Source organism: Cnephaeus nilssonii (assembly GCF_951640355.1).
Source record: "Cnephaeus nilssonii genome assembly, chromosome: 3".
Taxonomy (NCBI): domain Eukaryota; kingdom Metazoa; phylum Chordata; class Mammalia; order Chiroptera; family Vespertilionidae; genus Cnephaeus; species Cnephaeus nilssonii.
In genome coordinates, this window is record NC_137074.1 from 28,431,862 (window position 1) to 28,459,745 (window position 27,884).

General features: G+C 39.5%; 1 protein-coding gene across 1 annotated transcript in view; it reads right to left on the reverse strand.

The window, feature by feature from the left end:
- The window catches only part of WDR49 (WD repeat domain 49), a gene marked incomplete at both ends in the record, with an annotated part of 136,072 nt that extends 119,203 nt beyond the window's left edge, over positions 1-16,869 (reverse strand). Inside the window, one exon of the mRNA XM_079767267.1 lies at positions 16,726-16,869. Coding sequence (XP_079623393.1) covers positions 16,726-16,869 — 144 coding nt within the window. The remainder of the gene's footprint in view (positions 1-16,725) is intronic.
- Positions 16,870-27,884: the final 11,015 nt, after the last annotated feature.

Sequence of the window (27,884 nt, forward strand, 5' to 3'; positions counted from 1 at the left end):
CAACCTTTCTTATATTATGAAATATGAAATTGGAACTAGACCCTAAACAAAGAATAAAACAAATTTTCTTCCCCCAAATGAGTTAAACAATGAAAATAATTTTCTGCACATTGATAATGCCAGTATGCACTGGGAAGATTTGATAAGTATGCCCAACTTGAAGAAATTTGACAGAAAAGTAAATTGTATCATATACCTGACAGGTCCGTTACTGACTGTTCACTCATGAGCTTTTGTTGCTTTAAGTTTGAAAATAAAACCACGATTTTGGCATAGCTTTGGGTAAAATTTAGGAATTTGCCTTTACTAAAAAAGCCTAGATTAAAGAGAACCATTATGCCTTGATCAATAAGTATGTGGTTTATGTTTATCAATTCCATGTCACTCTAATAAATTAGTTAAATATACAATTAAAGTATGTGATCTTTTATACAAACTTTAGAGCACAAATGCATTAACTTGTTTTGTCAGTGGTTCCCATTTATGTTCTGGGACTAGGATTACTTCATTCATTCTACTCTATTATATATATTCTAGAGGCCCAGTGCATGAAAATTCATGCACTGGAGGGGGGTCCCTCAGCCCAGCCTGCCCCCTCTCACAGTCCGGGAGCACTCAGGGGCCAGAGGTGACCCGGTGATCAGGGGAAGGCAACGCCCCATCACACCTCTGCTGTTGCCACTGCCAACAGCGCAAGCCTCGGCTGGCCCTGGTTACCTGAGCCTCGGGCAGCCCTGGGTGGCTGGGCGGCCACCATCCGAGGCTTGCCTGCACCTCAGGCCAACTCTGGGTGGCTGAGCTGCCCACATCTGAGGTTTGCCTGTGCCTCAGGCCAGCCCTGGGCAGCTGGAGGGCTGAGGAGACTGGGGGACTCCAGAGGCAGGTGCACTGGTGGGGCTAAGGGGACTAAGCACTGCCATCTTGTGGCTGTGGGCACCACCATCTTTGAGGGCATGGCAGTTAATTAGCATACTCCCTCCTTCTTGGCTGTGAGTGCTGCCATCTTTGAGAGTGGGGCAGTGAGGGTCAATTAGCATATTCCCTCTTTATTAGATAGGATATCACAAGCTGTGGTAAGGAGATTATGTGGTTGTATGGTTGCCTCAGGCTCAGTTATTGCACCTCTAAATAGGGATATAATAAGTAGCTCTGAGGGCTAGTTGATAATTCAATGTATGTATAGCACATTTATATTCAAGAAGGGTTAATTCTCTGTTAAAGGTTTTACAAAGTCATGAGAGCAATGACTCTTCTCTGAGGATTTAAGCTAAATTCATTTGTGTGTGTGTGTGTGTGTGTGTGTGTGTGTGTGTGTGTGTGTGTGTGTGTGTGTGTGTGTGTGTAAGGCCTCTGGAGTTGTACAGAATTACTAATTTTAATAAACTGATTCATCCTGGCCAGGTAGTTAGTTAGTTAGAGCATTGCCCTGATACACCAAGGCTGTAGGCTCAATTCCCAGTCAGGTTACATACAAGAATCAACCAATGAATGCATAAATAAGTAGAACAATAAATCTCTCTCTCTCTCTCTCTCTCTCTCTCTCTCTCTCTCTCTCTCTCTCATTCCCTCTTTCTCCTTCTTCCTTTCTCTCTCTAAAATTAATAAATAAAATTTTAAAATAAAAACAAACAAAGTAAACTGATTCTATCTATCAGGGTTGCCTAGCTGCTAACTAGCTGGTTCTAAGAGACTTCTCAGTGGGGCAGAAGAATATGTGTAGGAGACTCTACAACAGGATTATGTGAAGCCCTATGTCTACAGCCATTGCCATTATGATAGCAGATGCTAGATTTGAGCATAACATGAAACAGAAACTGTGTACGCTCTGTTTCAGCTGCTCTTTCTCCAGGCACAAGTATAAACTATCCTAAGTGAGCCCAGTGAAAGTAGTTTACCTATTGCCAGACACCAAGACCGGTAGACCATTTCATGCATATAAAACCTACATTTCATCACTGGGGGAATTGTAGTTTCTGTCTTGTCTTGAGCCACTTGTACTGCTGGTCTATGAACTTCAGGTGAGTTGGAGATGTCTATCTTAACCTTCTTGGCAAAAGGTTACTCCACAGAAAGGAAGATAAAATAATCCTTCAATCTAAAAATAAGCTTGTGTATACTATGATTTAGTTGCTACAAACTCTCAACCTGTATTAGATTCAATAGTGTGTGGCAAAATAATTTATCTTTGAGCTATATTTGAATATATAGCTAAAAGAGAGAGAGAGAGAGAGAGAGAGAGAGAGAGAGAGAGAGAGAGAGAGAGAGATGAATCTATCGGCTGCCTCCTATATATAACCCAACCTAGGTATGTTCCCTGACTCAGTATCAAGCCCACAACTGGGACCATGCTCCATCCAACTGAGCTACTACAGCCAGGACTTGATACATATGTTTGTATACATATATACTTATCTACATAAATAAGTACTAATTTAATACTCCTTGTCTCTTAGAACTCATTTTCTGGTAAAAGTGAAAACTGTAAGATTCATTAGAAAGCATATTCTCATTCAACCCTTCCTAAGATAATGTTTGTAAATTTATTTTTCTATGTAAGAAAATAATCAGTTATTTCCTCCAGTTTTTCTTGCAAGAATGTCTGGTTGATTTTCTCAGTAGGGACAACTTTAGGACATTAGAAAAGTTGCCTGTCTCCCTGAAACCCTTTCAAAGAATACTCGAAAAAATCATTTCCTTCTGCCTAGAAAGGCTTTTCTTCAGTATAGTCATTTCTAGTGAGCAGCCTATCTATTAAAAAAAGAAAAAAACTGTAAAATTCCCTTCTGAGCTTTGCAAAATTTGGATTTCACTATAACTTATAGGAAACTTAAGTGCAAACCTTCAAGAATATACCCTTTGTAAGAAACTTGACAGCCTATTTTTCTTAAAGAAGAGATCATTGTGCTTTCAATTAGCAATGTGCATGTGCTAGTTCATTTTTAAAATTATTTATCTTGCACAAAATAATCTGTTTTTACTATAGAAAATCCAAGATATAGATAAGCACAAATCTAAATCCTCCATAATGTCATCAGTCTTCCAGATTTTTTTCTGTATAGAAATAGAAATGTCTGTGTGTTATTTACAAAATAGGGTCATGATATACATCTTCGCTGCTTTTCCATTTTAGGCCACATCAGGAAGCTATGCTTTGTACAATAAATACTGGTCTTTATCATCATTTTTTAAAAATACTTTAATGATATCAGAGAAAAAGGGAGAGGGGGAGATAGGAACATCCTATCTAATAAAGAGGGGATATGTTAATTGACCATCACAAAGATGGCAGCGCCCACAGCCACAAAATGGCAGTGCCCAGTCTCCTCAGCCCCGACAGGATGGCAGGCAGGCAGCATGGCTGGGCCCGCCCCCAGGCAGGTCTGGCCGCTCCGTGCGCCTGTCTCCGGAGTCCCTCAGTCCCCTCAGCCCCCCAGCCATCCCGGCCCGGCCCAAGGCACAGGCAAGCCTCAAATGGCAGCTACCCAGCTGCCCAGGGCCACCCGAGGCTCAGGTAACCAGGGCCAGCCAAGGCTTGCACTGCCGGCAGTGGCAGCAGCAGAGGTGTGATGGGGGCGTCGCCTTCCCCTGATCGCCGGGTTGCCTCCAGCCCCTGAGGGCTCCCAGACTGTGAGAGGGGGCAGGCTGGGCTGAGGGACCCCCCTTCCAGTGCATGAATTCCAGTACTAGAGGTACCGGGCCTCTAGTCAATGATAAGAGAGAAATCATTGATCAGCTGCCTCCTGTATGCCCCCCAATGGGGATAGAGCCTACAACCCAGGCATGTGCTGTGAGCAGGAATCAAACCATGACCTCCTGGTTCATAGGTCAATGCTCAACCAATGATCCAGGGCTGGCTGGGCCTTTATCATAATTTTTAATGGTGGCACAATATTCTACAGAGAAGACCTACAATTTACAAACCCCTATTATTTTCAATGTTTCCAATTCTTTGCTGTTTTATGTAAACCAGCCAGCAACAAACATTCTTATACATACATCTTTTTTCAGTTGCCCAATTATTTCCTGAGGGAAATTTCCCAGAAGCAGAATTGCTGAGTCATAGAATTCACATATTCTTAAAAGTTTTTTATATATCTTGCCAAACGCCCCTCTGGAGATGGTTGAGCAGATTTACATTTCCTTCAGAAAAATACAAGTTGCGTACATTGCCCCAAAGTTGTGGTTTTCTCATTCTTCATAAAACTCATCAATTGGTTGCTAAAATATAGTTCTAGTAATCCTAAACATTTACATCCTTTCTAGTAAAAGAGAGCAATACATTCCCAAAGCAGACACTTAATTTTTTCAAAACCTGCCAACTTTCAGAAATGTTGTTTATGTTTTTCCCCTTAACATTTTCCTATAGTAATATTGGATAATGAAATGATGAAAGAAAAACTTTCTTCTTTTCTCCTACTTGGTCAATAAGGACTTGCCCAAGACAAGAATATAGGTCCCAGTTAAAAACTACGGAGAAAGCATAATTCAATTTGATCAGAAATCTGGCTATTTTCTCCTCTGTCAAACCTGACAGTGTGTTTGCATGTCACAGACCAAGAATCACTGCCCTTATTCATTGGTTAGCATTTTCTTCCTGAAAAGTAATGTCTAATGAATTGTAAGACACTTAGAGAAATATTTCCCTCTATCCATCTATATATCTATCTATTGATCTATTCAGTAATAAATGTGTATTGAGCATGTATAGCACACAAGCTAGCATAGGGTAGGTTTATTTATTTATTTAGCAAATATACATTAAGTGCCTGTTCCATGTCAACTCTATTGTAAGCTCACAGCACCAGCTTTGAACAAGACAGACAAGGTCTATGCTCTTCAAATACTTATACTTAAGAGGGGAGGCTAGGGGGTTGGTCATAATGAATGACACATGGGTCGAGGCACCAAGATTATAATAAGGTCACAAGAATCACACTAATTATTGTTTTTCCCCATTTCAAACTGAATTTAACCTTTAACCATGTCAAAAAAAAATCCATAAATAGAAATCTTGTGTGGCTCAGAAATCTTTCCTTAGTTTGAGATCTTTTTTTTTTTTCCTCTGCATTTACTTCAGATCATTAGAATTCGGCAATGTTTCTTTTTCTCTTCACGAAAAAAAATGTTTCTAATAGGATCTCAGAATCTTGTCTTCCCTAGAACCTGCTAGTTTTAACAAGCATTTCACCATAAATAACATTTCTTCTGCCAAATATTTGGCATGATTTTAGGGTAATGTTTCGTGACAGCTGAATTAGTATGTGCTATCAACATGCATTTTTTCCTCCATCTCTGTAATTAAATTTAAAATGAACATGCTGCTTTCTCATGCTTCATTCTGTTTCACTTGCCTCAACTTCCCTTGGTTACAAAGCATTTTGATAATGAATATGTATTAGTGTTTGCTGTCAAACCCCATGAACACCTTCTGGAGCAAATTAGATATGTAATTCCAAAACAGAGGCAGCAGTTTATATCACCTTCTGCAATTTTCACCTCCCAATGCACATTCATGAGAGACTGAACAACAGAACAGGAGAGATTAGTCTACCAGCCAAGGTTCATATTGCTCCTTTTGCTTGCTTGAATAGATTTTAGTTGGTTTTAATTTTTATTTACATTATGTTATCAGTGATTCAAAAGCTCACCAATATAAATGGAATTTACATTTTGTGTCTAACAAAGGCACGGATCTTGACATCTCTGTATTAAATTTGGAGTTTGGAACTAAACTTTCTTAGACCAAAATTTCAAGAATTAGATTTGCTACCAACTGGTAAATTAGAATTGAATTGCAACTGCAGGAAAAACAAAAATCAATAAATCTATCTTTCACTTTTAAATAAAGATAATCATAATCACCGAAATGTGTAATTATCCATATCATTTTTCTCTCTATGGACGTTGTCAGTTCTCTGCTTTAGACCTAAATGAGTTTATTACTATCATCTGTTTTGTTTAAACTAGGAACTTGGGGGCAAGAGCCTGACCAGAGGACTGGTGCAACCAAGAGACAATTGAGCTTCAATGATCTTCATTTGGAAATATCACTACAGAAGGTTAAGCATACACTGTTTTTAAAAACAATTTTAATTGTGTGTGTTTTTAATATTTTAACTGAATTTGTTTGGGTGATATTGGTTCACAAGACCATACAGGTTTTAAGTGTTCAACTCAATAAAACATTATCTGCATAGTGCATTGTGCACCTATCGCCCCAAGCAAAGTCTCTTTTCATTCCAGGCCCCCCTCTTTGCCCACCTCCACCCAGCCTCCACCTCCCTTTCCCTCTGACTATCACCGCACTGCTCTCTGTGTCTATGGGTTATGCTCTTATGTTCTTTAGTTAATCCCTTCACCTTCTTTCACCCCCCACCCCCCACAGCTGTCAGTCTGTTCCATGTATCCATGCCTCTGGTTCTATTTTGTTCATCAGTTTATTTTGTTCATTAGATTCGACATATAAGTGAGATCATATGGGTATTTGTCTTTCTCTGACTGGATTACTTCACTTAGCATAATACTCTCCAGGCCCATCCATGCTGTCACAAAAGGTAAGATTTCCTTCTTTTTACAGCCGTATAGTATTCCATTGTATAAATACACCTCAGCTTTTTTGTCCACTCATCTACTGCTGGGCACTTGGGCTGCTGTCCTCCTGTTAGAAACCATAAGTTGAGTCAAAGAATTTAATGTATCCTGAATTCTTGCATTTTAGAGCTGGGAGAAAGTTTAGAGAATCTACACCAAACTCTTCAATTAAAAGGAAAATACAGAGGCTTCCTATTTTTAGCAATAGAGTTGGTGGGGTCTTGTGTCATCATTGGGTATGCTATACTTGGCAATATGTGAGAAATGTGACATCAAAACGGTACAAATTACAGTTCTTTGTTTTCTTGTTTCCTTTTAATTCTTAGTAAATTTGAAAAAGTAGGATTTGGTCTATAGGTCTGGCTACGTCAATGCACCACAAATGAATAGCAATAAGCATCTTTGCTTTCCTTCTCTCTCCTTCATAACAAGTTTTGTGGTTTCCTTTTCTGTTCCAGGCCTGGCCAAAGCTCAAGGTTAAATTATTTGTTCACAAAAAGCACTCCTCATCACCCGCTCTGATCCTCATTAAGTTTTATAAGCACCTGTTCCAAAAGCACACAGAGAAACTGGAAAAGGCATGAAGCTGTTAGAACTTGTCACAAAATTCAGCACAAAGACCACAATGTTCAAGAAAACCAAATTTTCACGTGTTGACACACAACTTCACTTCCTGTGTTTTGGTGATGACATTGTTGGCTCACCTCACCCATGAATTCTAACAAGTCAGGTGAAACCACCAAAGAGTCCCCTGTCATTTCCAATTGTGCCAGCTGCAGTGGAATTGGATTTGTCTTCACGCTATTACCTAATGCTGAGGAGAAGGACCTGCCGAGCCTCACTGATTTTCTGCTGCCATCAAAATAGGGTTTTTGATTCCACTAAGGGCATCAGGGCGAGAAATGCTCTGACCCGCTGCCCGTGTTCAGTAGGTGATGAATTGACTGAGGCTGCTGAATGCACTGTGCACTATGTAATAGAGTTATAAATTAAGCTTTACCTGTTTGCCTTCACACAGTCTTCATTGAAATGCCTTTAGACAGGAAAATATAATTTTTAAAAAAGTAATGGGTTATTCTTATGTTTTCCTTCTATTCTTCCATTCTTTCTCTGCATTGATTTCATTGTAGGAATTGTTGCTTATTTGCTGAATACACATTAATTCCAAGTTACCAAGACACGTGCCTGTGTGTTAGTAACGTAGCATGCTTGTTTTGTTAATGAAGCCCTTATCCTAGTCCTTAGAGCAACATCCTAAAGAGAGGTTGTTTGTGGCAGCCATGCCATACAATGGGCTGGAGAGTTGACAATCTACCCTCAGAGCCCTAGCTCTGTCTGCTCCATGGGTAATTCCATTAAACATTTTGAGCTTATGTGTAAATGGCAAATAAAAATGTCTGCCCTGACTACATTCCAGGTCGGTGACAGGATCAAATGTCAAAAGACTTACAGAAGTGCTTTATAAAATCTTACCATACTTGAAATAAATTAAATTTGTATTCATCATTTTACCTCCACTGATTTCCAGAAAGAGTTCTAGTTCAGTTATAACAGAAGGTTCATAGGCAGTTGGACCATTAAGGCCAAGATAAAAGAACAAGAGTCATATAATGAAAATAACAGATAATTGTCCCAGAAAAATCTGTGCTAAAAATAGTTCTATCACTTGAACACTAAATTTAGCTTTTAACTTCTTGGCAGCTAAGGCAGAACACAAAACACCATTAGGCACATGACTCTCCTTAATTTTCAAAATAAAGCATGTTGGTTTATTAGGAGAGAAGAAAATGTTCCTATCATTAAACGCTAAGAGTTGTGGGAGAAACTGCTTTCTGGGCAAACACCTGTCTACATTTTCCAGTCACCCTTGCAATTGGGATGTGAGTTTGGCCCATAAAAACTTCCCCATGTGCTGCTTCACGCTCCCCCACCCCATGCTAGCTTGATGCATGGCAAGTGTGGAAAGTAGAAGTTAAAAGGAGCCTGGGTACCTGAATGTCTGCTTGGAGCTGCCCATCAATTAGAAATACCCGCTTTCTATTTTTGAACACAATAGAGAAAGAAACCTCTATCATGTCTGAGCTGTTTCATCCAGTTTGCACACTCTATAAAAAAAATCAAGGTTTCCTAATTTGGAAGTTTGTTGGATAACAAAATACACAGAGTTTTTCTTGGCGGGGGTGGGGAGGCTTTAGGAATTTGTGTGCCATCCTTGTGCAGGGGCCATGCTAACCTTCTCTGCATTGTTCCAATTTTAGTATATGCGCTGCCGAAGCGAGCAGCAGAGTTTTTAACTGTAAGTTTTATTGAATTTTTTGAAATCGTTATGGACTGTCTTATATCTTGTCAGAGAGAAGCAAAATCTAAAGGTTTTAAGGAAAGGAATCTAAAGGTTTTAAGGAAAGGGAATGAAACAAGAATGGGTGATTTTGTTTATGTGTTTGATTCCTGGGGTAGAAAGGAAAGAAGCAAGAGATGAGAATAGTTCTAGTACATGAGACTCGTCCAGGAAGCTCTGTCCATTTGGGTAACTTGATAGCAAAGATACAATGGACAATGAGAAGACAAGAGAAGACTGTTCCTTAATGAATTGGGAGGAATCCTGAGAGTTTAGAAAAAAGGGCAAATAATGGAGGGATAGAAAAGGACTAAATCTCATTTTCTTTTTCTTGTTAATCCCCACCCAAGGATATTTTTCATTGATTTTTTAGAGAGTGGGAGGGAGGGGGACAGACAGAGAGAAACATCGATGTAAGAGAGACACATCAATTGGTTGTTCCTGCAAGCGCCCAGACCAGGGCCAGGGATTGAGACTGAAACCGAGATATGCCCCCTTGACTGAAATAGAACCTGGGACCCTTCAGTCCACAAGTCAGTGCTCTATCCACTGAGCAAAACTGGCTAGGACAAATCTGGTTTTCTTGATCCCCTTAGAGCCTGGCCTGCCTGGCAGGGTGTCAGAACCTTGGCGTTGACCTGTTAGAACAAAGAAGCATTGCTGATAGACCCTGCTGTAGAATCTGTCTGCAGCCATCTTTAGAATTTTATAAAGACAACCAAGCATGAGGATATCATAAATTCTGTGGATTTATTCATTTTATTACACCTCAAGCACAATTCTCAGACAAGCACAATTACCTCCTGAACTTCTCCGGTCCTTTGAGATGAAGTTAGCACAAGTGTATTGTGTTTAGATTCCACTCCCCCCAAGACAAGTTTGTTCTGAGCACCCTCCCTGAACCTCTCTGGGGACTTCCTGATCAGAATTTTACTATGCCCTGAATTTACCAGTTTTTTTGGCCCTTTCTACTTTGAGTATAAACACCCCACCACCTTTTACAGGTCATTTAGGAGATTTTGTTTCTAGCTATTTAAATCTAAAGACTTAGCAGGACTTGGTCAAATGGCAGCATGGAGTAGACAGCATAGGGCTAGCCCTTGGCTTTGGGCCCATCACGTGAGCCAGAACAGATGCTCCAGCAGATGATACAGTCCAGGGTTGTTGACAGAGGCAGGTCAGGACCCAATCCAGTCAGTCCAGCAAATTGGGAAAACTACAGTCTCAGGCCAAATAGGCAGCAGGACATCTAGGACCAAAGATCAGAATGCCCTGCCCCGTAGAGGTCAACAGTGAGGAATTACAAAAAAACAACAACACTCACACAAATACTCAAACACCTTCAGAGCTATACTCTGGGAAGAAACTCAATACATATCAGGTCTCAATGAGACTTTTCCAGCATCCCATTTCCCTTGGCCCATAATTTCTGCATCTCAGCATTCCTATAAAATCAGCAAGCCTCAGCCATTTTTCCTTACACAATAGCTGACTTTTGAAGTATCTAAGAAAATGTAAAATATGGTTCACATCAAAATAATATAAATATCCAGAGATCATGCCATTTCTCTAAGCATTATAGGTGCTACCGGAAAGTTTGAGTAGCAACCATTTTATCATTCTATGAATAATACAAGTTTCCCTCTCTTCAAGCTGACATATTGGTTTTTGGACACCACCACTTGAAAGAAAATGAAATTCACAGGTAATTTTTCTAGTGCTTCTACCCAGGTATTTTTTTGTTCTAAAGAAGAGGATCAAGACATCAATTAAATTAAAATAATTTGAATGTTAATAAAATATAAAGTAAGAGATGGAAAATGATGTTTTTGAACTCTTCTATGTGAATTTATGTCTTTGCAAAGTTTATTACCCCCTACTTCCTACCACAACTAAAAGGAATATAGAAGCATCATTGTGAGTGTTATTAGATGTTTAATTGCCTTTAGGAAATATATGAATTAGAATCAAGACATTAGAGCCCAGCCATTGTAGCTCATTAGTTGAGCTTTGACCCATGAACCAGGAGGTCATGGTTCGATTCCCGGTCACAGCACATTCCCAGGTTGAAGGCTCAATTCCCAATAGGGGGCATGCAGGAGGCAGCCAATCAATGATTCTTTCTCATAATTGGTGTTTCTATCCCTCTCTCTCTCTCCCTTCCTCTCTCAAAAATCAATAAAAACATTCTTTTAAAAGGAATCAAGACACTAGAGACCATGTGGTTCAACCTCTACTCACTGAACTTGTAATATCTATTAATTGAGCATTTATTCTTTCAAGTCCTCTCCAGACAGTATCTCACTTAATCCTCACAACAATCCCATTATCCCCATGTTAGAAATAAAGGAAACAGGCTCAAAAAGGCTAAGTGATTTGCACAGTCACATTATAAGTGGCAAAACTGGAATTCAAACAATAAATGATTGTAACTCATTTGAACCATCTTGCAATAAATATAAGCGTTAGTTACTTTATTTCTAAATCTTACTACCAAGATTTATATGGTATGTAATATTTCATTTGGAAATATGTGTGAAATATTTGCTCTACCGTTGAAAGACCCAATTTTCCATTTTTCAATTAAGCATCACCATTGCTAATGAAGGAGATGGATATTATCTAATGTCTGACAATTCTTCAGACCCACATAAGCAAACAGCAAAGAGAGAGAGAGAGAGAGAAAGAGAGAGAGAGAGAGAGAGAGAGAGAGATCTAGTGTCAGAATCATGGCTGTAGAATATGTCTACAGCCATCTTTAGAATTTTATAAAGACAACCAAGCAAACAAATTGAGAGACAAAAATCACACAATCATATCAATCAATGCAGAAAAAGCATTTTCAAAATCCAACATCCTTTCTTGATAAAAACTCTCAGCAAAGTGGGAATAGAGGGATCATACCTCAACATAATAAAAGCCTTATATGACAAACCTACAGCCAACATCATACTCAATGGGCAAAAACTAAACTCATTTCCCCTGAGAACGGGAACAAGACAGAGATGTCCACTTTCACCACACCTGTTCGATATAGTACTGGAAGTGCTAGCCATAGCAATCAGCAAGAAGAAGAAATAAAAGGCATCCAAATTGGAAAAGAAGAAGTAAAACTGTCTTTATTCGCAGATGACATGATACTATACATAGGAAACCCCAAAGACTCCATCAAAAAACTACTAGACCTAATAAATGAATTCGGCAATGTAGCAGGATACAAAATTAACACCCAGAAATCTATGGCCTTTTTATACACCAATAATGAACTCATGGAAAGAGAAACGAAAAAAACAATCCCATTTACAAATGCACCAAAAAAATTAAGATACCTAGGAATAAACTTAACCAAGGAGGTAAAAGACCTGTACTCAGAAAACTACAGGACATTGAAAAAAGAGATAGAGGAAGACATAAACAGATGGAAGAACATACCATGTTCATGAATTGATAGAATCAACATCATTAAGATGTCCATACTACCCAAAGCAACCTACAGATTCAATGCAATCCCCATTAAAATACCAATGGCATACTTCAAAGATATAGAACAAACTCTCCAAAAATTCATCTGGAACAAAAAAAGACCCCGAATAGCCACAGCAATCCTGAGAAAGAAGAACAAAGTTGGAGGGATCACAATACCAAATATCAAGCTATATTACCAAGCCATGGTTCTCAAAACTGCCTGGTACTGACACAAGAACAGACATATAGACCAATGAAACAGAAAAGAGAACCCAGAAATCGACCCAAGCATTACACTCAATTAATATTTGACAAAGGAGGCAAGAGCATAAAGTGGAGTCAAGACAGTCTCTTCAATAAATGGTGTTGGGAAATTTGGTCAGATACATGCAAAAAATGAAACTAGATCACCAACTTACACCATACACAAAAACAAACTTAAAATGGCTAAAAGACTTAAATGTAAGACGAGAAACCATAAGAATCCTATAAGACTCCATAGGCAGCAAAACAGCAGACATTTGTCATAGCAATATCTTTACAGACACAGCTCCTAGGGTAATGGAGACTAAAAAGAAAATAAACAAACGGGACTACATCAAAATAAAAAGCTTCTGCACAGCAAAAGAAACCATCAATAAAATAACAAGAAAGCCCACTGCATGGAAGAACATATTTGCCAATGATATTTCAGATAAGGGTTTAATCTCCAACATTTACAGAGAACTCATACAACTTAACAAAAGGAAGATAAACAATCCAATCAAAAAATGGGCAAAGGACCTAAATAGACACTTTTTGAAAGAGGACATACAGAAGGCCAAGAGACATATGAAAACATGCTCAAAGTCACTAATCATCCGAGAGATGCAAATCAAAACAACAGTAAGATACCATCTCACACCTGTCAGAATGGCTATTATCAACAAAGGACAAGTGCTGGAGAGGATGTGGAGAAAAAGGAACCCTCGTGCACTGCTGGTGGGAATGCAGACTGGTGCAGCCACTGTGAAAAACAGTATGGAGTTTCCTCAAAAAGTTAAAAATGGAACTCCCATTTGACACAGTAATCCCACTTCTAAGAATATATCCCAAGAAAACAGAAACACCAATCAGAAAGGATATATGCACCCCTATGTCATAGCAGCACAATTTACAATAGCTAAGATTTGGAAACAACCTAAGTGCCCATCAGCAGATGAGTGGATTAAAAAACTGTGGTACATCTACACAATGGCATGCTACACCACTATGAAAAAGAAGGAACTTTTTCCATTTGCAACAGCATGGATAGAACTGAAGAGCATTATGCTAAGCGAAATAAGCCAGTCGGAGAAAGATAAATGTCACATGATCTCACTCATATAATGATCAACATAATTTGATGAACAAGAATAGATCCAGAGACAAATGGCGGAGTGGGAGGGGGTGGCGGTTAGAGAGCAACCAAAGGACTTGTATGCATGCATATTAGCATAACCAATGGACACCGACACTGGGGCGGTGGGGGCTTGCCCAGGGTGGGAATGGCTGGGGGCAGAAGGGTCAAGTGGGGAAAAAGGAGACATGTAAAATTTTAGACAAAAAATAGAAAAAGACAACCAAGCATGAGGATATCATACATTCTGTGGATTTATTCATTTTATTACACCTCAAGCACAATTCTCAGACAAGCACAATTGCCTATTGAACTTCTCTGATCCTTTGAGATGAAGTTAGCACAAGTGTATTGTGTTTAGATTCCACTCACCCACAAGACAAGTTTGTTCTGAGCACCCTCCCTGAACATCTCTGGGGACTCAGATGCATCGTTAGTGATTGGGCTACAAATCACTGCCTTTAGAGTTCTGTGTTGCAGACAGGACAGCTGCCGAGGGCAATGTTTCCTTTTGCAGCTCTGTCTATACCTGTGGGCCCAATGCTCATGACTGATGGACTGGACTTCATGGAAATCGCCTCGGGTATCATTCTTCTCTAGGTGCCATTTTTGAAAATCACGTTGGCTCAAGGGCCTAACTTGTAGTCCTACTCGTACATGTGCCATTGAATTCTTCCATTTTGTGTGCATTGGGTCTGTTAAAAAATGGACAGACTTCATTGTTTTTCTTGATAATATACCTGCAAAGCTCAATTTGTTTTTTTAAAAACCGTCATTAGATTCTCTATGTTCATGCAAGCTCTGGACTACAATTTCTTCTCCCATCAGTAATATGTGCTTTCCTAACTGGTAATTTCAAAATTAGTGGTCTGGCCTTTAAAACATTTAAAGTTAAAAAAAAAAAGAAGAAAAATCTTGAGGTTGAATTGACCAGTTTCACATGGGTTTATTCCAGATAATCAATCAGTAATTTGAAAAGAATGCCTACCCCCCCCCCCAACCTTCTGAAGTGGTTTCACTCTCTAACATATCAATATTATAATGTTGACTCTCCTAATAAACCTGAGCACTCAAATTGTTTGTGTTCTTAGCACCAGAATAAAACTACCACGTTTCTATTCATTGCAAAGTCAAAGCTGTCATAATCTGCTGGTATGTTTTTCTCAATGCCCTGTCAAAATGTTTGCTACGTCTGTCAAAATATGCCAAATTTATTTGGGACATCGGACATGAGCAGCACTGAAATCTTTCAGACAAATGGGGTTGGATGAACAACAAATACATAAAGATTAGAATGAGCAAAGTGTAGGGCAGAGCAGGTCTTTGCTACTAAATATGATAGATTCTGTTGTAAAAAAATGATAGATGCTATCGGGACAGGAATTTATCAACACGGGTAAAATCTAACTTGTTATACAAAACACAGTATAGTAGTTTTTCGGTGGTTAGCAACTACTTTTTTTTATAGCTAAAGATTAAAATTTGTGCCAATTACAGGTTAATATAGTTGTTAGATTTCATCATACTTTATTAATTGCAAGGTAATATTCCAAATTATTGTGTATCTATTTCAAATTAATATGGATACTTCCAAGCACCCTTGGAGGACCTTCTGAATCCCTGAGATCGTATTTCAGCAAACATAATGAAGTAGAAAGGATGGAGGCTCATGCCTATCTAAGCTCCACAGCACAGAAGAGCACTTCTTCCTGTCCAGATGAGAAACTAAAAATCATTATGATGAGTATTCTCTTTATGGTGCACAGCCACAGAATTCCCAACTAATTAACTAAGAAAAAAAATATGCATTTATAATTAAAATTCTTAAGGTTTATTTTATACTAGAGGCTCGGTGCACGGATTTGTGCACCAGTGGGGTCCCTCAGCCTGGCCTGTGCCCTCTCACAATCTGGGACCCCTCAGGAGATGTCGGACTGCTGGTTTCAGCCTGGTCCCTGCAGACCAGGCCGAGGGACCCCACTGGTGCACGAATCCATGTACTGGGCCTCTAATATGCATATATGATCTTTGGTCAATCTCTTCCTGCCCGTCCTCTCCCCACTTCCATCTGAGATTAATCAGTCTGTTCCATGTCTGTGCATTGAGCATCTGCCCCCTGGTGGTCAGTACTCATCATAGCTACTGGTCGAACAGTGGAAGAGTCGCTTAGGCTTTATATATATAGATGTAGAATTAAAAAGAAAACTTGTAATTTCGTTTTTCTTGGCACTGCTCCAATATTTAGAAAAAGCGTGGGAGACTGGTCCCTCACTTGGGATCTCCAGACAATGAAGCAGCAAAATCAGCTTTGAAAAGGAGCTGTGTCACTCAGGGGGAGGCAGAGAGAATTTTTTCAAACTAGAGGCAGATATTTGCATTTCCAAAGCCCTACTTCCCTGATATTTGCAAGAAGAGTTATTGTTGGGAGTCACCTTAGAGACCTGGCTTTCCCTACTCATAACCATACTTTTCATTGATCTCTAAGAAGAATTTTGTCCAAGAATGAATTTTCCTTCCTCCATTGTAATGGTATTCAACAGAAGCAATTTCATACTAAATAATGTAATTTGGTTGGAAGAATGGAGGGATAAAGTTACTCTGGTGTTAAATCCAAGCCTGACCAATTCCTTAAAAATTTCCTGTTTTTTTGTTGTTGTTTGATTTGTTTTTAAAAATAATGCTTTTATGTATTTTTCTTTTTTATTATTTTATTTAAGTATAGTTGGTATATAATCTTATATTGGTTATATTAGTTTCCGTATACAATTAGCAATGCGACATTTTTATACCTTATGATGTGATCACCCCACTAAGTCTAGTAATCATCTGTCACCATGTGAACTTATTTTTAAACATTAAATATATTAGCAATTTTAAGAGAAAAATCTCCCTTTTCATCCTAATCTCCTTCATGAGCAAGTTCAAGTCTCCAGTAAATGAGATGAACACTTACCTCAAAGGCCCTCTGGATTTTGACAAAGTCGCCCACACTGAGCTGGTTTTCAAGCCAAGCTGTGCCGTGGTCTTCACCTTCTGTCCTCCCTCGCCCAGGCTCTGACCCCTTGTTCAACTCAGGTGCAGCACTCTGGGAACTCATAATGGCTTCACCTCTTTCAACAGCTTTCAACTATGTCTATACCTTTATTTCTTTTTTCTTCCAAAGGTGTCTTTGAAAAAAACAACAACAACCCAACTTAGCAATAGGATTTCAAATACACATACATTTCAAGGCTTATAATAAGGAGGCAGAACGTTTAAGCTGAGAGGTGGAGAATGAAACCCTCAACCCCACTCTTCCTGAATTCCACAGCTTATTTTCCAAGTCCACAGTCCAGTGGTTTTAAAACACCCCCTCCTTCTACTCGGTTGGACCTGACTTGGTTAAAAACGGATAAAGCTTCTTCCCCCAGTGTTTATAGCAACGGGCCCAGAGTGCAGCTTCTAACCCTCATTTCACACGCATTAGCAAGGCAACTCCTCAAAGCCTTGTTGGCTAACCTCGCGTCTATTAACATGTTGTGGTTTTAAACTCCCTTTTCTTGTCTGGAGACATTAGATGGGGCAGCTGCCAGTGTAGCGCTACCCTCTGCAGGCCACCTCCCAGCAATGCCCAGTTGTTTCCTCTGTTCCTGCTGCTTTTCTATGTTTCCTGGCAACCAACAGAAAGCCAACTACAACTTTCCCTTTTCTCCTTCCCCCCAACCCCCAACTAACAACTGACCTGAAAGTTCAAATATACAATGAACATGCTGAATTTTTTTTAAAAGGACAATTCAGCCCGCTCACTTTTCATTAAATTTTATCACCTTTTTATTTAAAGACATCTTTTATAAATACATTTTCTATGAAGCATGTCATGTATTATAAAACAATATGATTAGACAAAGAAAAGAGTGTGACCTTCAGGAATTGTATGTTTTGCACTTAGAAAATGTTTTTTTGTTTTGTTTTGTTTTTTTCTTATTTCATAAGAATCCATTCCTTGTATTCTCTTTGCCTTGGTTTCTATGTATGTAAAATGAAGGTGGGTTGAAAGAATTTTCAATTCACTGAAAATCTGATGAAAAACATAGCAAAACATAATATGATAAACCTTATGATAAAACTACTCATAGTACCATCACTGGTTCAGCTTCTATTAATGAAAAAGAGGGGAAGGGGAGAGAGAAATGTTGACATTTTTAAAAGTATTTACCATGTGCCAGGCACTACAGGAAGCACTTTGTATTCCTTACCCAGCTTAAGCTTCACAACAACCCCACAGGCAGATAAGCTCAAGATCCCCACTTTGTAGATGAAGGGACAAAGCAAATGCCAAAGGCCACACAGTTAGTAAGGTGTGGAATACAGCAGCCTGCGTGGCTCCCTCTTCCAGAGGCTGAATATAGATGATGCCCTCTCTGCACCTTATTTTCATCTCTGAAAAGCTGTCACTAAACATTCTCTAGGTCCTTTCCACTCTGTCATCCTATGAGCTGTGTTCACAAGGCTAATGGTAGCATGCAGTACATTTCCTACAAGGCAGAGAAGGAAGCATCCTACACACATTCCTATACCAGTTTTAGAAAAATAAATGAGATTTCATTTATGCATTTTTAATTCATCTATTTCTCTGTCCATCATTTATTCCAAAAATCATTTATTAAAAACCTACTCTATGTCAAGTCCTAAATTGGATCCGGGACCTACCCAGAGGGGTTTATAGTGTTTTAGGGATGATTACCTCTCTAGTTCATCTTTCAGGCTAATCCCAACCTCTTGCTGTTTAAAGTATTGAATTGAGAAGGATTTTGAAATCATATCTAGGCTCACAGGGAAGAAAGGCATTATAGATTATAAATGTGTATCATGGGCACAGAAAGGCAAAAGGGATATGTTACCACAAAGTTCCCTGCTTTGGTTTAGCCCTTCACGTAAGTTAGGAAACCACTTTTAACCCTAATGTTATAAACGCCCCTAAGCAATCTCACATACGGACAAAATTTGCCTTATACCATCCTAACTTGTAAATTAATAGTAGTTTAGATCAGCTGAATATGTCCCATAACTGTTTGCAAAATGTTTTATCGTAGCATTCTGGAGAGGTGGGCTTTGCTCAGTAAGGGAAGCTGCAGGAGAAGTAGGTTTCCCACTGGTTGATGATGCAAAATTCTCTAATTATTCTTTTTTAAAATATCTTCTATTGATTTTTAGAGAGAGAAGAAGGTAGAGGGAGAGAGAGAGAAACATTGATGTGAGAGTGAAACATTAATTGACTAGTTCCTATACATCATCAGTAGCCCGCAACCTGGGTATGTGCCTTGACTGGGAATCTAACTAGCAACCTTTCAGTGCCTGGGACGACACCCAACCAACTGAACCATTATTCTAAGACAGTCAAACTGCCTGAGCTATTTAGCCTTCGTAAAGATGCAACGCTAAATGTTTTCATTAGTCAAAACAGGAAAATAGAATGAGCAGCTAACAAATTACTGTAGAAGTTAATCAATTGACACCATTTTCTTTCTGTAAAATCATGGCATCAGAAAATAGTTCTTGATTGTAAAGCCATAAATAACTTGAAACTACTTTGTAACTGTGTGGTTCATTTTCAGGTTAAATGCTCACAACCCTGTAAAATCCATAACTAGCCTCTTGGCTCTGCTGAAATGTATCTTCTTGCTTGTCATAAAGCAATTACTATTTTGTGAATATCTGCACGTGCCCGCTCCAATGCTAGGCTGTTTGGGGAATGGTGTAGTGATGGAGACAATCTGTGCTCTCAAGGAGTGGACAGTTTAGTTGGAAAGAACACTAACAAACCAACCAACACTTGCTCCCATCGCTTTTAGGGACAGGCCAACACTCACTAGCATACTGGAGAGCTAAGCACCCAAGAAAACAAAGCAAACGGATACATCCACTCTCCTTTGCCTCCTTTGGAACCTTGGGCCTGATGCACTCTCCCCATTGAATACACACTCCCATGTGTGTCTTCATCACAACTCCCCAGTCCACCCCCAAAGCCCTGCTCTCTGTTTCCTCGGTAATTTAAACTCATTGACATAAATGTGGGCCTCATCTTTCCTCTTTTAGGTTAGCTTATTCTTACTAACATTCTTCATCTGTGCCTAGAATTCTCCCAAACGCCTCCTCATTTTAACTGAATCCAGCTTCTTCATATCAACCCCATTTCCCACCGAACCATCCCACGTTGAGGCTGCTTCTTGTCCCAGTCCATGTCCCTATGGACCAGTAGAAGGGTGACTTCCCATGGTTTCCTTTTTTCTGGAACATGGGCCTTCCCAACATGGGCCAGTGGCCAAACCTCCTCTCCCCAGGCTCTTGTTGTTATTGTTAGTCCTCACTTGACTTTGAGAGAGAGAGGAAGGGAGGAATGGGGGGAAGGGGAAAGAGAGCAACATTGATGTGAGAGAGAAACATCAATTGGTTGCCTCCTGCATGCACCAGACCGGGGCTGGGGATCAAACCTGCAACCCAGGTACATGTCCTTAACAGGGAATTGAATCCGAGACTCTTCAGTGCACAGGCCAGTGGATGCTCTACCACTGAACCACACTGGCCAGGGCCACAACACAACCTCCTCCCAGAGCCTGAGGGAAAGAAAGCAGCAGCCCTGACTTTGGCAGCTTCTAAGCCCTCAATAAATATTAGTTTCTTTCCTTCCTTGTGCCTGATCCTCCTCCCAGTCCGAATTAATTACTCCTTCCCCTCTGCAACCACAGCATTTTGTTTGTACTGTAACCACAGCACTTTTTCTTTCTGCCTTGAAATATAATTAGTTTCCTGGGTATCGCTCTCTCTGACTACATTAACTCCCTAAGAGCAAGGACAATACCTCACTGACGCCTACAGCCTTACATTGCCCAACGCAGAGCTTTGCGTAAAACTACACAATGGAAAGCAACGTGAACTCATTTGCAAAATAAGATGGGTGGAAAGTGAAATTCACCTATAGCTTTGAGTTTGCAGGGCAGGGTTCTGGGAATAGGTAACATTGAGCCAGAAACAGAGGCAGGATTCTGTGATTTTAAAAAAAAAATGAGGGAAACAAAATTTGAGAGTGCATCTTCAAGACACTCTTAATACACTATTCAAGCACTCTTGAACCAAAGCATTTCTTGTTTTCATACATATAATTTCTATGTAAGATGAAAATGTGTTGAGGCCCTACTCTGTGTCAGGCACTACGCTAGCACCAGAAAAGCAAAGATGAATGAGACATAGCTCTCTGTCCACCATTGCTCAGAGACCCATAAAACAGTAAATGTTGGTTTTAAATTAATCCTGTCTTTTGAGAGAGCAGGTCCCCTGTTAAATCTTAGACAACACAATGTTTGCCTTTTTCTATCTTCTGAACAATTTCCAAAGTAACAAACTATACATAACAGCATTTCTCAGGTTATTCAAGTATTTGAACACTGAAAATTCATAAAATAATGATATCCTACAATAACTAAATGTGTAATTCTGCAATAAATGACTTATCATTTACTTTAAGTTCTAGTCTAAGCAAGGAATGATGGCCAAGTTTAAAAATATATGGAAGTGGAATGTAAAATTGAGAAAATCCCAATTATGGACTTAAGTATTTCTAACCCATTTGAAAAAGACCACTGTGGTTTTATCACTAGACAAATAGGATCCACTAAACTGAATATTGAGAATCAGTGCTTGAAAAATATCCCAAGTTCAATCTTTTAATGCAAATTCTGGTGGGTCTTTCCAACAGTTAATAACTTTTGAGCCCCTCTTTGCTTTAACAAATCCTTCTCTTTGAAATCCAGTGTCCATGTTCAAGGTCGCACTTGGACTTGCTTGTTGTCAGCCAGGCTTTCACTAGGGAGCCACTTTCTGGGCAATTACTCTGAACTAGGTTATCAGATTCCTTTATGTTGCCTCTCTGAGAGAACACTGCGTTTTATTCTACTTGAAGCTTTAAAACAGTTTGTCAAAGTCACCTTGGTATTGAATACTTGCATCCATGTACAGAACCACTAAAAAAATAGTCATAAAATCATTGTATGAAAGGAGTCACTGAAAATCCAGTAAACACTTAATTGATTTCCTCTTTGAAGAGAGAAAGAAAGCAGGTAGGTTGGAAATTAACAATTATTGAGTTCCGAGTATATGCCAAACACTGTATTAGGCACCCCCACAAATGTTATTTTATTAAACCTCGTGATATACCTGCAAGATACTTAATATTGTCGCCCGTTTTTATACTGATGATGGAGCTAAACAAGATTAAGTATCTCACCCAACTTCCCACAACTCATAAATTGTAATGTCATGCTATGGTTTCTGCTAAGATGTTACACCAATTTTTTATCATTTTAATTATCTTTGAAATCTTATAATCTGGGCACTATCAGGACCACCATTTTATAAATAAAGAAACTGAGGCTTAAACAAACTCATAATTTGTCCAATATCAATCACCTAGCAAAGAAGTAGAAAAGCTGTAATTCAAAACTTAGATTCTTGCCCTAACCAGTTTGGCTCAGTGGATAGAGCATCAGCCTGCAGACCAAAAGGTCCCAGGTTTGGTTCCCATCAAGGGCATGTAACCTCTGTTGCAGGCTCCTCCCCAGCCCGGACCCTGGTCAGGGCTCATGCAGGAGACAACCAATCGTTGTGTTTCTCTCACATGGATGTTTTTCTCTGTCTTTCCCTCTCTCTTTCACTCTCCCTAAAAATCAATGGAGAATATCCTCAGGCGAGAATTAACAACAACAACACACACACACACACACACACACACACACACACACAAATCAAGTCTTCTATATACTCCATAGTATAAAACCCTGTACAGAATAATCTGCTAAACATCATCCAGTTTGGGAGCTGAGATGTGTCAACAGTGAGGACACAATAAAACATAGCTCAGGTAATAAAGTCAAAGGAGCTCAGAATTTGGAGTCAGAATACCAGGCTCAAATCTTGGATGTCTCACTTTCAACCTATAATCTCGGGCAAACTGACTCATTTCTCAAAATGAAGATAGTAATAATGTTGACCTCATAGAATGGTTTTAAAGGTAAAATGAGATAACATAGTGAAAGCTGTCTGTAAATTATAAGAACATTATGCACACAAGTAAGCATTAATATTAATGCACAGTCAGAGAAAAGCAAATTCCTCCAACTCAGGAGATCAGGTAGGAACTCACACAGGGATTGGAATATTGTAACTGTAGAACAGAATGAGGCAAAATTAGCCACATCATGACACTTCATATTGAAGCCAGGATTGTATACTAATTTTTATTGTTTCTATGGCATTCTAATATCTAAATCCATTCCGTATCAATATTTTCAAGGTTAGTTATTAATACAATATGTGTGTATGTGTGGTTTTTAATACTTTGAAAAATATTTTCTGTCTTAGAATGAGTCCAAGCTAATGGTAACCACAAAAGTCTTCCCTAAGAAGAACTGGTCTGTCTGGCATTATCTGAATCCAGTTTTAAAGACATCAGAAACAGCTCTTTCCCATAACCAAAACAGTGTCCTTACTATCCGTCATAAAATGACTCTCTTAGACAGTCTGAGTGCCAAAATCCTCAGCATCAGTTGTTTTGTTTATAAAGCATTAAAAATTCTATTCTAGAAGGGAAGTATAAAATTTTAATTCAGTATGGACTCTCTGAATGGGTTAGCCTCAAGGAAAGATTATACATATACATATAGAAAGACAGAGGGAGAGAAGAGATGTGTAAGAGTGTAGCTTCTCAGACACGTTGCCTAATGAGCAGGGGAGGAGAGTGGGTAGTCACAGTGTTTTGGATGAGCACTGATCACTAATTGGGTGACAGAGGTAATTTGGAGATGAAAATATTTCCGAAAGGGGAAAAACACAATGAGAAAAGAGCTCAAAGGTCAGAATCAGGAGACATGGGTTTAAATGCAATTTCCACTATGTCCACATAGCTCTGGGCATATACCTTCCTTGGGCTTCACCAATCATACATGGAGATAATTCCTACATGCCCACTTCAAATACTTGCTTTGAGGCTCAAATGAGATCATGTATATGAAAACATTTGCTAACTAGAAAGGGCTATGTAAATATCTGATGATTGTTTTATTCATTCATATTATAAAAATTTTATGTGACTTATCATGTGTAGGCATCACCCTGTTGATACCAATGATTATTAGTCATGGGTCTTAACAGAAAGGGGATAAAATTTGAAAAAATGAATTATATAGGTAAAGTATGTTATAGATAAAATACTATGTGGGTTCAGTTAAAGAAGACATTGCCTAAATAGAGCTAGGGGGTGTGGTGGATAGAGCTGAGATGGCTTTGGAAGAGGTGACATTGGACTTGGTATTATGGCTTGAATTTTCCCCAACAGTTCTATGTTGAAGACCTAACCTCTGGTACCTCAGAATATGGCCTTATTTGGAACAGGGTTATGGTAGAGGTATTAATTAGTTAAATTATGATAAGGTTATACTGAAGTAAGGTGGGCCCCTAATCCAATATGACTGAGTCCTTATGAAAAGGGGAAACTTGTACATAAATGCATACACACAGACAAAATGCCAGTTGAAGAAGGGAGTTATGCGGCCACAAGACGAGGAACCACCAAAAGCTATGAGTGAGACTGGAAACAAATCCTTCCCTAGTCCCTCCAGCCTCCAGAACTTGAGGTAATATGTTTTTGTTTAAGCCACTCACTTTGTGGTACTTTTTTAATGGCAGTCCTTGGAAACTAATATTGCTGGTTATATAGATATACTAGTACAAGAAAGACAATTCATGTATAGAAATGTTTGTTATTAATATGTTTATTATTATCAAACACCGAGCTCAGTGCTTGGCACATCGTAGGCAGCAAATAAATATTCATTGAATAAATGTTTTAATAAATAAAAAAGAGATTACAGAACAAGAAATGGATTGGCATCAAATTTTTTAAAATATATTTTTATTGATTTCAGAGAGGAAGGGAGAGGGAGAAAGAGAAAGAAACATTAATGATGAGAGAGAATCATTCATTGGCTGCCTCCTACACACCTCAGACTGGGGATCAAGCCCGCAACTCAGGCATGTGCCCCTGATAGGAAATCGAACCATGACCTCCTCATTCATAGGTCAATGCTCAACCACTGAGCCATGCCGGCCAGGCTCAAATATATATTTTTTATGTGTTTCATACTTCTTCCCTTGGGCCAATCCTGTACTTACACACACACACACACACACACACACACACACACACACACACACAATTAGAAAAATTTGCACTCCTGTGAAAAATGCTGCCATGTCACCTTTCTTTACTCTAAGAAAATCTAGCTAGGAAAGTGAAGACATTTTAAAAAAATAAAAGGCAATAAAAAGAAATTCAAAAACTTGTAAAAATCCAAGTTGTGAGACAAATGCACTCCCAAAGATTGAAAGCTGTGATCCTGAGACAGAGCAATGCCACGATCAATATTTCTCACAGGACACAGGGCTCCTGCACTGGCGCTCTGATGAAAAGCCCTCAAGACCAAGGGCCTCCATTTCTCCGTGGCAGGAGCAGCAATAGTGACATTAATATCAGAAGTACACTCCTAAATCAAGTCGTTAAGTGCACTCATAGAGAAGGCATCTTGCAAATGCAGATGGAGCTGTTGCAATCATTGCCTAGACCAAATGCTGTCAGAGAAAATGGGTCTTAATTTACTCAACATATTTTGGCTTTGTAATTCTCGAGATTAATTCTTGCCAATGTCTGAAAAAGTAAAAAAACACACACGAGGTCCTTTCAAGGCAAGCTTTTCAAGTGCAGTCTCGAATGAGGTGGGGAGTACACAGATGGCAGGATGTTGATTACTGTGTTCATGTCCACTACACATGTGCGTGTGTGGAGAGGGGGAAGTCAGCTCAGGAAAAAGAGCCCCTCCACCTGCTGGGAAAATAGAGTGGTGGTGATGGTCTGGCTCACAAATTTACCACGCAGGATGCTAAATTTAGGGAAGTGAGTCAGGTCTCCAACAAAGGAGATAATGACACAAATCTACAACAGCCACCAGCTGCTTGACCTTGGAGGAAGTTATTCAACTTCTCTGATTTCAGAATCTTCATCTAAAAATTTAAATCACATGATCTTTGAAGTCCCTTCCAGTACTTCATTTTAAAAAGAGGGGAGGGGAAAGTGTAAGAATGCTGTGAGCTCCACAGTAAAAGAAAAGATGCTATGTCCCAGGTAATACAATTGTGGTCATACACGTGTAGTACCCAGAACATGATTTCATGAATGTGGACATGGTCAATACTTTTTCATGATGATGCATGAAATCATCATATGCTCAACTAATGGATCTGTCAGTCAAGCATGCCGCATGCTGAGCCCTATGCTATCTACTCTACCTGCATGGGGATCTTGGTACTTGTTTCATAGCAAGTGAATTCTCTCAAAGGAATATAGTGTAAATATATTTGTTTATCCACCCACTCATTTCCCCATGCATTGATTGCTAGCTACTATGGGTCAAGCATAGTGTTATGCACCGGTGATATAAAGTGACAAAGACAGACTGGCCCCTACTCTCATGAAGCTTACGACCTAGTTGGGTGAGATAAATGAGAGGATTGCCATTCAGTGCTGTAAGAGCAGTGATGAGATGGATGCAAGGAAGCACATACAGGGCCTCTTAACCCAAAGCTGGAAATGAGGAAAGAAGATTGAAAGAAACCAAAGCTCTGATGGCACCCAAGTGATGATTAGGCACTTGCCAGATAGAACAGGAAGAAGAGGGTTCAAACAGAGGACACAGTATGTCAAAGGTCTGCAGGGGACCACGTTCATGGGGGATTTCTGGGGATGAGTGGTTTAGTCTGGAGGGCACATGCAGCATAGGGAAGGAGGGCAGGGAGTTGGGGCAGGAGTCCAGGGGCAGAAGTAAGCTAGTCTAGACCATGACAGCCGTGTGGAGGAGCCAGGTGTGCCTGCCGAGAGCACGGGAAGCATGGGAATTTTTAAGCAGAGGATGTAACAGGATGAGATATGCATTTATGGAATAATACATGAGATATGCATTTATGGAAGATCACTGATGCCCAGTGGTCGTCGTCTGGGTAGGACAACCTCCCTTGGAGAAACCATTGGCTCTGGGATCATTTCAGCTTTTACACCTGGAGTCACAGCACCCCTCCTCCCACCCAGATGCCCATGACTGTGCCCACTCTCCAGGGCAGCCTGCATCTCATAATATTAGTTATCCATTTCTCCATAATCATTTGCGACAGGAAAGTACAGGAGCTTGAACCATTAGAGTCCTCTCATTTTCCTTAGGTCCAGTATACATAACCTCCTTATAATTCTTGGAGTTAATGTTTCAAGAGCGATTCTATAAAAGGCCAAATGCCACATATTTCTGAGGCTTGCAAAGGTGTCTGGATCAACTGTTAATCTTCTTTCTTCTAGCCGTCTTGCTAACAGTTTGGGTTTCCTACCCTCATCTCTTCTCTGCCTCTTCCTTGCTAACGAAACACTCATTTCATGAAGAACACCTTGTCCAACTCCAGGCAAGACAGCCTGCTTTTTTTCTCAGATTCCCTTACAGACAGAAATGGCCACGTGACCCAATGACACAATACTGGCCAATGAAACCCTAGGTACGGGACTGTAGTGGGTCCTGGAAAGGCTTTTGTTTTATGTGGTAAAATAGGAAAGGAGCTCCCGTTTTCTTCATCCTGCCTCGAAGGTGGACATCATGTCTGGTAAATGAGGGAAAGACTGCAAAAAATCTCTGAAAGTCAATGCTTGAGCTATTTAACCAACATCAACAACCGCCTTTTCCTAGATTTCTTATGTTTAAGAAATAATACTTCCTAATACTACCTAATACTTCCTAATGGATACAATTAGGAAGATGATAACATTTGTCTTGTTAGAAAATACTAAAGAATATGCAAGGTTTAAGCAATAAATAAAGTTTTAGGCTTAGGAGACCCAGGTTTCTGGGAATCAGCGAAGTGCGGTGTCCAATCAAGAATGGGCTTTGCATGTCAGCGTGTTTTCTATGTTTTGTATTTAGGAAGGAGATCAAGATGGGGGGAGGGGGTAGTCAGCACAGATCAGGATTCTGACCATCAATCATTGAAAAG